This window comes from Salvelinus alpinus, chromosome 6 (assembly GCF_045679555.1).
Source record: "Salvelinus alpinus chromosome 6, SLU_Salpinus.1, whole genome shotgun sequence".
Lineage (NCBI taxonomy): Eukaryota > Metazoa > Chordata > Actinopteri > Salmoniformes > Salmonidae > Salvelinus > Salvelinus alpinus.
Genome location: NC_092091.1, coordinates 15,445,760 through 15,459,330, shown reverse-complemented (window position 1 = coordinate 15,459,330; position 13,571 = coordinate 15,445,760). Strand labels below are relative to the sequence as shown.

Here is a 13,571-nt window from a genome sequence, read left to right as displayed (position 1 = left end):
TCTTCTCTCACTGTGTTGGATCAAGTCATGGAGCAAAACAAATGATTTAATTTAATAACAGAGCATTTTCTAAATTCAAACGAACGACTTACAACTGGACACAGACATTTTCGGAGATATATATTTGGGCGAATCGAGAACGAAGATAATATCGTCAAAGTTAAGGTTGGCCCGAAAATTCTCGGTGCTATGCCGAACAGTATCTAGCCTGTAACGGCTAATGGAGCAGCACATTAGCCCGTTACAATCGGCTAGCTAGTGTCAGACAGGACTACAACAAATCAAAGACATAGACTTCTATCACAGATGTGGATGTACATTAGTAGTGGAGTAGTCTGAAACCCAGTTTCCATTGTACTGGCTTGAGGATGTGAATTACACCTAGACTGGGAAGTGGTTTTGTACTGGCTTGAGGATGTGAATTACACCTAGACTGGGAAGTGATTTTGTACTGGCTTGAGGATGTGAATTACACCTAGACTGGGAAGTGATTTTGTACTGGCTGGGGGTGTGAATTACACCTAGACTGGGAAGTGATTTTGTACTGGCTGAGGATGTGAATTACACCTAGACTGGGAAGTGGTTTTGTACTGGCTGGGTGTGTGAATTACACCTAGACTGGGAAGTGATTTTGTACTGGCTTGAGGATGTGAATTACACCTAGACTGGGAAGTGATTTTGTACTGGCTGAGGATGTGAATTACACCTAGACTGGGAAGTGATTTTGTACTGGCTGGGTGTGTGAATTACACCTAGACTGGGAAGTGATTTTGTACTGGCTGGGTGTGTGAATTATGCCTAGACTGGGAAGTGATTTTGTACTGGCAGGGGGTGTGAATTACACCTAGACTGGGAAGTGATTTTGTACTGGCTGGGGGTGTGAATTACACCTAGACTGGGAAGTGATTTTGTACTGGCTGAGGGTGTGAATTACACCTAGACTGGGAAGTGATTTTGTACTGGCTTGAGGATGTGAATTACACCTAGACTGGGAAGTGATTTTGTACTGGCTGAGGATGTGAATTACACCTAGACTGGGAAGTGATTTTGTACTGGCTTGAGGATGTGAATTACACCTAGACTGGGAAGTGATTTTGTACTGGCTGAGGATGTGAATTACACCTAGACTGGGAAGTGATTTTGTACTGGCTTGAGGATGTGAATTACACCTAGACTGGGAAGTGATTTTGTACTGGCTGGGGGTGTGAATTACACCTAGACTGGGAAGTGATTTTGTACTGGCTTGAGGATGTGAATTACACCTAGACTGGGAAGTGATTTTGTACTGGCTTGAGGATGTGAATTACACCTAGACTGGGAAGTGATTTTGTACTGGCTTGAGGATGTGAATTACACCTAGACTGGGAAGTGATTTTGTACTGGCAGGGGGTGTGAATTATGCCTAGACTGGGAAGTGATTTTGTACTGGCAGGGGGTGTGAATTATGCCTAGACTGGGAAGTGATTTTGTACTGGCTGAGGATGTGAATTACACCTAGACTGGGAAGTGATTTTGTACTGGCTGAGGGTGTGAATTACACCTAGACTGGGAAGTGATTTTGTACTGGCTGGGGGTGTGAATTACACCTAGACTGGGAAGTGATTTTGTGTCTTGAGATGTGATTCAACCCTTTGTTTTTCTGCTCACATCCTAATATTTTACAATTATATATGCTTATAATTTGCCCACAAGTGTAACAAAATAGCTCCATACTTCTCATTTCATACCTGTAGCAATTTCATCTGGAGCAGTACCTAAAATGACAGCAGAAACTTATGTGGTGCCATATGTTTCCTCCAAACCACAGCCTTCCAAGCCATTATGACTTAACCAATATTAACAGGAAAACGAGGTATTGTACATGTACGCATCAAAGTGAAAAATGTCAACATACCAAAAGACTCTGGTGGTGTACTCCAGACTTCAAACATGGATGAGTCATTTATGTCAGACTCTGAGAACGTCTCCAAGATCCTGAAACAATGAGAAAATAAACTTAAAAGATTGTCAGTTCAAGCGAAAGTGTCCTATCATTTAGGCCTTATGAGGTGACAACACAAATTGGCAGACAGCCCCCTCTTACCTTTTGAGGTCCAGTATATCTGGGCTGTCTTCAGGCAGCACGCGTAATCCCCTGCCGTATGAGGTGCCCCCATGCAGGTGGAAACCCAGGTGTCCCGTCTGATCAGACTGGCCAGAGTCATTGCTTGGCAACCGACTAGCCCCAGGAACTGCGTGTAGGTTGTATATCCGAAGGTATGACCCGGGCTAGAAGGAGGAGGAGGGGTCAAAGACATGTTAGAAACGTATGTATCACTCCAGCCCCTCTCAACTAATGAAGTATGTTGAATGCTTTGGTTCAAAATAGCACCTGCATATTGGAAATTGATGAGGTGAGTCACTGTTTCACGATCCTTGGATTTGAGTCATCCATATGTTATCATTTTTGCAATGCCGATTGTAAAAAAATGTTTATGTAGTTGCAGTCTTCGCATCAGAAGGAAATCAGCACCAGACATCATACTACTCCCCATAGTGGTCATTGAATCATTTCACTGTTGCTGAATAACAAGTAGAAGGATGTATCAGTTTAATTTGACACTTGCAGCCAGAAGAGGGCGGTATGGTACCAAATCTAAACCATTCCCGTGATACCGAGACAAATCAGGTTTAAGTATTTTTAACAAGTATATCTCATCAAGGGTACACAAATCAGCTAAACTGAATGTTTTTTAACAGATGAGCTTTACGGCCACGATCAGCTTCAGGGTGACAGGAACCTGACTTCACCTCTCATGCTCTATCTGTGAGAGCACATGAGTACAGGGTAGTAGAGTAGTAGGGGAGCACCGTTTAGCTCTACTGCTCATCAGGGGCTTTGTTCAGCTTCCGGTCACAACATGGGCTAGTATCGTGTACCTATCTAGTAACACTGGCCATGTTTAAAAGACGGCATACATTTCCTTAACATGTTCTTGTTTAGTTTTTTTGTAAAGCGACTGCACAAAGCAGGCATTCCAAAGAACATTTATGGAATTGTGAGATACAATTCTTAGAAGTATCCTCCACAGGGTGAAAAAAGCTAACAGCAGAAGAAAATGGTCCAATTCATTCTTTATCCTCAACTGCAAAATGTACAGCCCAAAGACATTCCCTTATGTGCAGACAGAGGCAAGCAAGGTTTGCCTGATGGTCTCCCAAAACCTTCCTTTCTGGAGCAACACTCAGTTGTGAAGATTCCATCAGTCAGGGCTGACTGGAGCACAGGGGGTTGATAATGGTTCTGGGGGGGAGCATCAAAAATTCCGGCACATTGAAGACATTTCACAGAAACATTGTCACAATATCCTAAGTATTAAAAAAAATGAAAAGATCAACAACATTGGGGTGTTCAATGTTTAGTATTTGAGAGTTCTGTGAGTTGGCCACAGTTTTGTTTGTGTTTAAATGCCAAAGATAGAAACAGGTGTTAGAGCCGCAGAGTAAATGATTAATGCTCAGAGACAGGTGAGAGAACACAGGAGGACAGTGAGACTTTAGAGAAACGGGGGTGATGCTGCATGCTTCTGGTTCAAAGCCAGCCAAGCCAAGCATTGCTGCTAACCCCAAAGCTGTTCCTGCCTTGCTACAGCTATTAAATCTACCATCCTCTGCCCAAAGTAGCCAGGTGTGGTTATAATGAGAACACCTACTGAGCCAAGCGATGGTGGCTCTCTTTCAGCCAGTGACAGCTCTGGTTCCTGATATATTTTGTTGACGCATTAGGGTGACGTTTTCTATCCGCTTAACAGTCATCGCCCAAAAATACATGTTCAAGTGCGTCTGTGTGACCAAACGTCATGAGCCCACCGACTAACAGTGTCTCATTCTCCGAGTGACGCAATGATGGCTCAGTAAAGGATTCTCCAAATTCAGAAGATTGCTTTCGGCTTTACAGTTTCTTAACGAGTCAGGCTCAATAAACCGGACCAAACTTTAGTCGCCTGGCAGAGAAAAAAAAAAAAAAACTAATTTCACACCAGTCTTTTTATAATAGAAGGAAACTAGAACCAGAAGCTAGAAAGAGAGCCGACATTACTCAGTTACAGGATTCAGGGGTTGTGTGTGGGGAGTGGGGAGACTCACAGGAGAGGGGAAGGGGAGTAGCACAATAAGTGTGGCTCATTGAGATTAAGCACCTCGATTAAAGTAGAATGTTTGGGGCTCTTGGCAGCCATTTTGTTAACACTTTTCTGGAAGGTAAACAAAGTCAAAGTGTTCCCTAAGATACAAGATTAAAACAAATGAGGAAACAGTGCATTGAAATTACTTTTTTTTAACAAGAGCTGCCATGGTGGTTTCAGACCACGCTCATGTGACAAGTAACCTTGTGTGTGACCTGAAGACTTGTGTAGACTCCCTGAACTAATGCCTAGGCTTTAGCTCAGCAGCCTAACACCGTCTCGTGGAACACAGGAGACCCGGGTTTGAATATACGTGCCTACACACACACGGAGTTCAGCCACTGGTTGTCTGAGGAGGTAAGTTATGGAAGCACAAGTGTGTTCAGACAGCACAGGTGCCCTGTCTCGCTCTTGTATTTCTCTTGCGCTTCATGAGTAACAGATGATAAGATGTGTGGCTAGCCAAGAGGTCACAGTGGTACAGGTATGGGGGATGGGCCTAACTATCCACAGACAGAAAGTACTCTCTCTGGTCAACATGCACGGTCCATGAAGGCTAAAGTGGTGGGACATTTACATAGAGGCGGCAGTTTATTACCACTGTAGAGCAGGCCACATGTTCAAAGTTGTCCACGCACCCAGTCACGTAACTGCCACGCTTTAATGCAATCTCAGAAACCCAGGGTGAGGTAAAACACCGGTGTGAGAATGGGACTGAAATCCTCAACTTGAGACAACCTGAGTCAAGAAATGATACAACTACTAGGAGAGTTGCATTCTGGGAGCAGACCAATGGAACTAGGTCCAGTTTTGAGTTGCAAAACACACATTGCAATTCTAATGAGGATGTCAATAAGCCTCAAACCCCTCATCCCAACAATGATTAAGGACCCTTCACAAAACAGCAATGATAGAAATCTGGAATCCAGGTGCTTCAATGACACCGCGACCTCTCTTTGTCCAGACACCAGGGTTCACTTACAAATGGGGCTATTTATACGAACACAGACCTATGCAAAGCAGCGCTCCCAATTTGTCATTTTTTCCCCCTTAAAAGAACTCTAAAAATGGCATTGGGTTAAAAATGCCTTCTCACAGAAGGCGAGCATGGCAGATCATGTTTTCGCAGGCAAAGGGAGCGAGCGGAGTAATGAAGCAGAAGTGTGAACGTTATTCTTTCTCAGAATGCTCTCGCCATGCGCAATTGCTTTTTAAAGCATGAGGAGAAATGGCGTCTGACACTTCTGTACTTTAAGAGGAGACTTTCAACCACAGCGTTAATCTCATTTTCACCATCATACACTGTGTTCAACAAACAGGAAGCAAGGGCAAGGGGGTGTGGGGGAGGGGAAACTGCATCCAGTAAGTGCAGGGTCAGCTGTAAATAATCACCATAGGTTGTCCTCTATATGTGTACGTGTCTGTACGTACACGTGGAAGGTCACTAGCTATTAGGGGACTCTACTCTGCCTATTTTCTGACTAATAGCAAATGAACATAACCAACACCTTTCCAGTTTCTTTAGAATAAGCTGAATCCAAAAGTATCTATAAATTACACACCCCCAAAAATGTATATATAGATATATATTTAAAAAAAAAATATATATATATATATATATATATATACAGTGGGGAGAACAAGTATTTGATACACTGCCGATTTTGCAAGTTTTCCTACTTACAAAGCATGTAGAGGTCTGTAATTTTTATCATAGGTACACTTCAACTGTGAGAGACGGAATCTAAAACAAAAATCCAGAAAATCACATTGTATAATTTTTAAGTAATTAATTTGCATTTTATTGCATGACATAAGTATTTGATCACCTACCAACCAGTAAGAATTCCGGCTCTCACAGACCTGTTAGTTTTTCTTTAAGAAGCCCTCCTGTTCTCCACTCATTACCTGTATTAACTGCACCTGTTTGAACTCGTTACCTGTATAAAAGACACCTGTCCACACACTCAATCAAACAGACGCCAACCTCTCCACAATGGCCAAGACCAGAGAGCTGTGTAAGGACATCAGGGATAAAATTGTAGACCTGCACAAGGCTGGGATGGGCTACAGGACAATAGGCAAGCAGCTTGGTGAGAAGGCAACAACTGTTGGCGCAATTATTAGAAAATGGAAGAAGTTCAAGATGACGGTCAATCACCCTCGGTCTGGGGCTCCATGCAAGATCTCACCTCGTGGGGCATCAATGATCATGAGGAAGGTGAGGGATCAGCCCAGAACTACACGGCAGGACCTGGTCAATGACCTGAAGAGAGCTGGGACCACAGTCTCAAAGAAAACCATTAGTAACACACTACGCCGTCATGGATTAAAATCCTGCAGTGCACGCAAGGACCCCCTGCTCAAGCCAGCGCATGTCCAGGCCCGTCTGAAGTTTGCCAATGACCATCTGGATGATCCAGAGGAGGAATGGGAGAAGGTCATGTGGTCTGATGAGACAAAAATAGAGCTTTTTGGTCTAAACTCCACTCGCCGTGTTTGGAGGAAGAAGAAGGATGAGTACAACCCCAAGAACACCATCCCAACCGTGAAGCATGGAGGTGGAAACATCATTCTTTGGGGATGCTTTTCTGCAAAGGGGACAGGACGACTGCACCGTATTGAGGGGAGGATGGATTGGGCCATGTATCGCGAGATCTTGGCCAACAACCTCCTTCCCTCAGTAAGAACATTGAAGATGGGTCGTGGCTGGGTCTTCCAGCATGACAACAACCCGAAACACACAGCCAGGGCAACTAAGGAGGGGCTCCGTAAGAAACATCTCAAGGTCCTGGAGTGGCCTAGCCAGTCTCCAGACCTGAACCCAATAGAAAATCTTTGGAGGGAGCTGAAAGTCCGTATTGCCCAGCGACAGCCCCGAAACCTGAAGGATCTGGAGAAGGTCTGTATGGAGGAGTGGGCCAAAATCCCTGCTGCAGTGTGTGCAAACCTGGTCAAGAACTACAGGAAACGTTTGATCTGTGTATTTGCAAACAGAGGTTTCTGTACCAAATATTAAGATCTGCTTTTCTGATGTATCAAATACTTATGTCATGCAATAAAATGCAAATTAATTACTTAAAAATTATACAATGTGATTTTCTGGATTTTTGTTTTAGATTCCGTCTCTCACAGTTGAAGTGTACCTATGATAAAAATTACAGACCTCTACATGCGTTGTAAGTAGGAAAACCTGCAAAATCGGCAGTGTATCAAATACTTGTTCTCCCCACTGTATATACACACACACACACATACATATATATATATATATATACACACACACACAGTTGAAGTCGGAAGTTTACATGCACCTTAACACATTTAATCCTAGTAAAAGTTCCCTGTCTTTGGTCAGTTAGGATCACCACTTTTTTTTAAGAATGTGAAATGTCAAAATAATAGAGAATTATTTCTTTCAGCTTTTATTTCTTTCATCACATTCCCAGTGGGTCAGAAGTTTACATACACTCAATTAGTATTTCGTAGCATTGCCTTTAAATAGTTTAACTTGGGTAAAAAGTTTCAGGTAGCCTTCCACAAGCTTCCCACAATAAGTTGGGTGAATTTTGGCCCATTCCTCCTAACAGAGCTAGTGTAACAGTCAGGTTTGTAGGCCTCCTTGCTCGCACACGCTTTTTCAGTTCTGCCCACAAAGTCAGGGCTTTGTGATGGCCACTCCGATACCTTGACTTTGTTGTCCTTAAGCCATTTTGCCACAACTTTGGAAGTATGCTTGGGGTCATTGTCCATTTGGAAGATCCATTTGTGACCAAGTCTTAACTTCAAGACTGATGTCTTGAGATGTTGCTTCAATATATCCACATAATTTTCCTTCCTCATGAGACCATCTATTTTGTGAAGTGCACCAGTCCCTCCTGAAGCAAAGCACCCCCACAACATTTTTTTATTTGATTTATTTTTATTTCACCTTTATTTAACCAGGTAGGCTAGTTGACAACAAGTTCTCATTTACAACTGCGACCTGGCCAAGATAAAGCAAAGCAGTGCGACACAAACACCAACATAGAGTTACACATGGAATAAACAAACATACAGTCAATAATACAGTAGAAAAAGTCTATATACAGTGTGTGCAAATGAGGTAAGATAAGGTAGGTAAGGCAATAAATAGGCCATGGCGGCAAAGTAATTACAATATAGCAGTTAAACACTGGAGTGATAGATATGCAAAAGATGAATGTGCAAGTAGAGATACTGGGGTGCAAAGGAGCAAGATAAATAAATAAATACAGTATGGGGATGAGGTAGTTGGATGGGCTATTTATAGATGGGCTATGTACAGGAGCAGTGATCTGTGAGCTGCTCTGACAGCTGGTGCTTAAAGTTAGTGAGGGAGACATGAGTCTCCAGCTTCAGTGATTTTTGCAGTTCGTTCCAGTCATTGGCAGCAGAGAAGTGGAAGGAAAGGCGGCCAAAGGAGGAATTGGCTTTGGGGATGTGTGAAATATAGTGAAATATACCTGTGAAATATACCTGCTGGAGTGCGTGCTACGGGTGGGTTAGTGCTGCAATGGTGACCATTTAGCTGAGATAAGGTGGGGCTTTACCTAGCAAAGACTTGTAGATGACCTGGAGCCAGTGGGTTTGGCGACGAGTATGAAGCGAGGGTCAGCCAACGAGAGCGCACAGGTCGCAGTGGTGGGTAGTATGAGGCTTTGGTGACAAAAAGGATGGCACTGTGATAGACTGCATCCAGTTTGTTGAGTAGAGTGTTGGAGGCTATTTTGTAAATGACATCGCCAAAGTCGAGGATCGGTAGGATGGTCAGTTTTACGAGGGTATGTTTGGCAGCATGACTGAAGGATGCTTTTTTGCGAAATAGGAAACCAATTCCAGATTTAATTTTGGATTGGAGATGCTTAATGTGAGTCTGGAAGGAGAGTTTACAGTCTAACCAGACACCTAGGTATTTGTAGTTGTCCACATATTCTAAGTCAGAATGATCCAGAGTAGTGATGCTGGACGGGTGGGCAGGTGCGGGCAGAGATCGGTTGAAGAGCATGCATTTAGTTTTACTTGCATTTAAGAGCAGTTGGAGGCCACAGAAGGAGAGTTGTATGGCATTGAAGCTCGTCTGGAGGTTAGTTAACACAGTGTCCAAAGAAGGGCCAGAAGTATACAGAATGGTGTCATCTGCGTAGAGGTGGATCAGAGAATCACCAGCAGCAAGAGCGACATCATTGATGTATACAGAGAAGAGAGTCGGCTCGAGAATTGAACCCTGTGGCACCCCTATAGAGACTGCCAGAGGTCCGGACAACAGGCCCTCCGATTTGACACACTGAACTTGGTCTGAGAAGTAGTTGGTGAACCAGGTGAGGCAGTCATTTGAGAAACCAAGGCTGTTGAGTCTGCCGATAAGAATGTGGTGATTGACAGAGTCGAAAGCCTTGGCTAGGTCGATGAATACGGCTGCACAGTACTGTCTCTTATCGATGGTGGTTTTGATATCGTTTAGGACCTTGAGCATGGCTGATGTACACCCATGACCAGCCTGAAACCAGATTGCATAGCGGAGAAGGTATGGTGGGATTCGAAATGGTCGGTAATTGTTTGTTAACTTGGCTTTCGAAGACCTTAGAAAGGCAGGGTAGGATAGATATAGGTCTGTAGCAGTTTGGGTCTAGAGTGTCACCCCCTTTGAAGAGAGGGATGACCGCGGCAGCTTTCCAATCTTTGGGAATCTCAGACGATATGAAAGATGTTGAACAGGCTAGTAATAGGGGTTGCAACAATTTTGGCAGATCATTTTAGAAAGAGAGGGTCCAGATTGTCTAGCCCGGCTGATTTGTAGGGGGGGGGTCCAGATTTTGCAGCTCTTTCAGAACATCAGCTATCTGGATTTGGGTGAAGGAGAAATGGGGGAGGCTTGGGTGAGTTGCTGTGGGGGGTGCAGGGCTGTTGACCGGGGTAAGGGTAGCCAGGTGGAAAGCATGGCCTGCCGTAGAAAATGCTTATTGAGGTTCTCAATTATAGTGGATTTATTAGTGGTGACAGTGTTTCCTAGCCTCAGTGAAGTGTGCAGCTGGGAGGAGGTGCTCTTATTCTCCATGGACTTTAGTGTCCCAGAACTTTGAGTTTATGCTACAGGATGCAAAGTTCTGTTTGAAAAAGCTAGCCTTAGCTTTCCTAACTGCCTGTGTATATTGGTTCCTAACTAACCTGAAACGTTGCATATCACAGGGGCTATTCGATGCTAATGCAGTACGCCACAGGATGTTTTTGTGCTGGTCGGGCATTCAGGTCTGGAGTGAACCAAGGGCTATATATGTTCCTGGTTCTACATTTTTTGAATGGGTCATGCTTATTTAAGATGGTGAGGAAGGCACTTTAAAAAAATAACCAGGCATCCTCTACTGACGGGATGAGGTCAATATCCTTCCAGGATACCCGGGCCAGGTCGATTAGAAAGGCCTGCTCGCTGAAGTGTTTTAGGGAGCGTTTGACACTGATAAGGGATGGTTGTTTGACCGCAGACCCATTACGGATGCAGGCAATGAGGCAGTGATCGCTGAGATCTTGGTTGAAGACAGCAGAGGTGTATTTGGAGGGCAAGTTGGTTAGGATGATATCTATGAGGGTGCCTGTGTTTACGGATTTGGGGTTGTACCTGGAAGGTTCATTGTGATGCTGCCACCCGTGCTTCACGGTTGGGATGGTGTTCTTCGGCTTGCAAGCCTCCCCCTTTTCCCTCCAAACATAACGATGGTCATTATGGCCAAACAGTTCTATTTTTTTTCTCCATCAGACCAGAGGACATTTCTCCAAAAAGTATGATATTTGTCCCCATGTGCAGTTGCAAACCGTAGTCTGGCTTTTTTATGGCAGTTTTGGAGCAGTGGCTTCCTTCTTGCTGAGCGGTCTTTCAGGTTATGTCGATATAGGACTTGTTTTACTGTGGATATAGATACTTTTGTACCTGTTTCCTCCAGCATCTTCACATAGTCCTTTGCTGTTGTTCCTGGATTGATTTGCACTTTTCGCACCAAAGTAAGTTAATCTCTAGGAGACAGAACGCATCTCCTTCCTGAGCGGTATGACGGCTGCGTGGTCCCATGGTGTTTATACTTACGTATTATTGTTTGTACAGATGAACGTGGTACCTTCAGGCATTTGGAAATTACTCCAAAGGATGAAACCAGACTTGTGAAGGTCTACAAATTTCTTTCTGAAGTCTTGGCTGATTTCTTTTGATTTTCCCATGATGTCAAGCAAAGAGGCACTGAGTTTGAAGGTAGGCCTTGAAATACATCCACAGGTACACCTCCAATTGACTCAAATTATGTCAATTAGCCTTTCAGAAGCTTCGAAAGCCATGACATCATTTTCTGGAATTTCCCAAGCTGTTTAAAGGCACAGTCAACTTAATGTAAACTTCGGACACACTGGAATTGTGATACAGTGAATTATAAGTGAAATTATCTGTCTGTAAACAATTGTTGGAAAAATGACTTGTGTCATGCACAAAGTAGATGTCCTAACCGACTTGCCAAAACTATAGTTTGTTAGCAAGAAATTTGTGGAGTGGTTGAAAAACTAATTTTAATGACTTCCGACTTCAACTGTATATCTAGGTTTGGATGTGGAGGAATTGTACCAAGACAGTTGCGGTTTCAGCAGAAAGGGAAATTGGGAGATGCAGAGCTGAGCATTAGTACAGTGTTTGTGTTAACATCTGTGAGAGTTTGTGCTGAGAAAGAGAGAAAGGGACATGAGATGACAAACATAGATTTTTTTAATTTTTACATTTTTTTCTTTAACTTGGCAAGTCAGTTAGGAACAAATTCTTATTTACAATGACGGCCTACTTCGGCCAAACCCGGACGACGCTGGGCCAATTGTGCGCCGCCCTATGGGATTCCCAATCACGGCCGGTTGTGATACAGCCTCGATAAAGTTAAATGAAGGGAGATTCGGGAGAAAACTTAAGAAATGACAGAGGGATAGATGGAAAGGGACAAAGGGAATGTTAGAAAAGAGGAAACAGATGCAAAGGGATGGAACAAGTGCAGTAAGAGGGAGAGAAAAAGAGAGAGAGAAAGAGAAGAGAGAGTGTAACAGACCATGCCGGATAATACCATGTCATTTTTGGGTCTGACACGGCATTTTCCCCTTCTGGTCTAAAGACGTAGAAAGATACAGCTGGATTTGCATGATCCCACAGTATCATGACTTTGTGGTCAATGTCATTGGACCCTTACCAGCAAATTAGTGAAGCTGGGGATCCAATCTGTCCTGCACTTCAGACAAAGCACAAAAGATCTGCCAGTCCCCTGCATGCATAACTCAATGTACGGTAAATGTTGAAAAGTGGTTGACACGTATGGTCTACAATGCATAAGAAGTAGAGTGATGACATATCAGTTGTGTGCTCTATGATGAATGCGTAGGGGTCAATAAGAGTGTGTGTTAACAGCGCCATTGAAAGCTACAGGTCCCATGTTGTCTCACTGTGTAGTCATATATCTGTTTGAGTGTGTGGAGAACAGAATGTGGTATCCAGACCGCAACTGAAAGCACCCTGCTGTTTTAGCAGTGGCGAGTGTGTGTGTGTGTGTGTGTGTGTGTGTGTGTCAGAGACACCATGCTGTGAGGGTGACCACAGGGAAACCATGACGAAGGCGGATCGATTTGGCACTTTTCCTTCTCCTCCCCTCCCAATTCCCCCACTCTCTCTCATTTTCTGTTATCCTAATAACCTCCTTTCTTCTCTAACTAGCCGTCTTCTCAAAAGCCAGCTCTGCCAATTTCACACACTATTACTGACGATTCGCCAGAGGAGATTGATAAATGGGGAAATATTTCTATTCACACTCATCTGCCCTGAAAAAGCTTTATTTAGGAGGGTGAATTGATTGATAAGCATTAAATGACTCCTATCAAATAAATCCTCTTTCATTTAAGAGGCTATGATATTAAATACTGTACCTAATCAGAGTAAGTCTGAAATAACTGGAGAATGTGTGAAGACAAAATCAATAAAGTCTTACAGTATAAAAAGAATAAGTGTGGAGGATAACAATTTTGTTTTGACCTTTTCTTCTCCCAGTTACAACCAAAAGACGGAAATTCAAAGTTGTGGAACTTTTTATTCATGTATCCACATAGGATTTGTTTGTGCATGTGTGTACCAAATGAACGTTTATTGGTTGCATACACAGTTTAGCAGATGTTTTAGCAGGTGCAGCTAAATTCTTGTGTGTGTAGCATAGGTCCTCTCTCTGCTGTCACACGGTAATGTTTATCCATGATGAGGGACAGTTAGGCCAGTGGACAGCAGTGACGAGTGGTTCACCACAATACATAACAGATACATAATCCCTGTTCTGTATCACAGAAGCAGGTAGCCTAGCAGTTAAGAGCGTTGGTGCAGTAACCGAAAGG

General features: G+C 43.5%; 1 protein-coding gene across 5 annotated transcripts in view; it reads right to left on the bottom strand.

Moving 5' to 3' along the window:
* pot1 (protection of telomeres 1 homolog) overlaps positions 1 to 13,571 on the bottom strand; it is a 49,720-nt gene that overhangs the window by 5,134 nt on the left and 31,015 nt on the right. For 4 of the 5 annotated variants that reach the window (XR_011675510.1, XM_071405523.1, XM_071405524.1 and 1 more), the window contains 3 exons: positions 2,084 to 2,268; positions 1,895 to 1,974; positions 1,728 to 1,754 (listed from right to left, as the gene is read on the bottom strand). Coding sequence is in view for 4 of the 5 variants with exons in the window: in XM_071405523.1 (XP_071261624.1) it covers positions 1,728 to 1,754; positions 1,895 to 1,974; positions 2,084 to 2,268 (292 nt within the window). In the remaining variant the exon portion in view is untranslated. The remainder of the gene's footprint in view (positions 1 to 1,727; positions 1,755 to 1,894; positions 1,975 to 2,083; positions 2,269 to 13,571) is intronic. The other variant, XM_071405527.1, reaches the window with a different exon arrangement.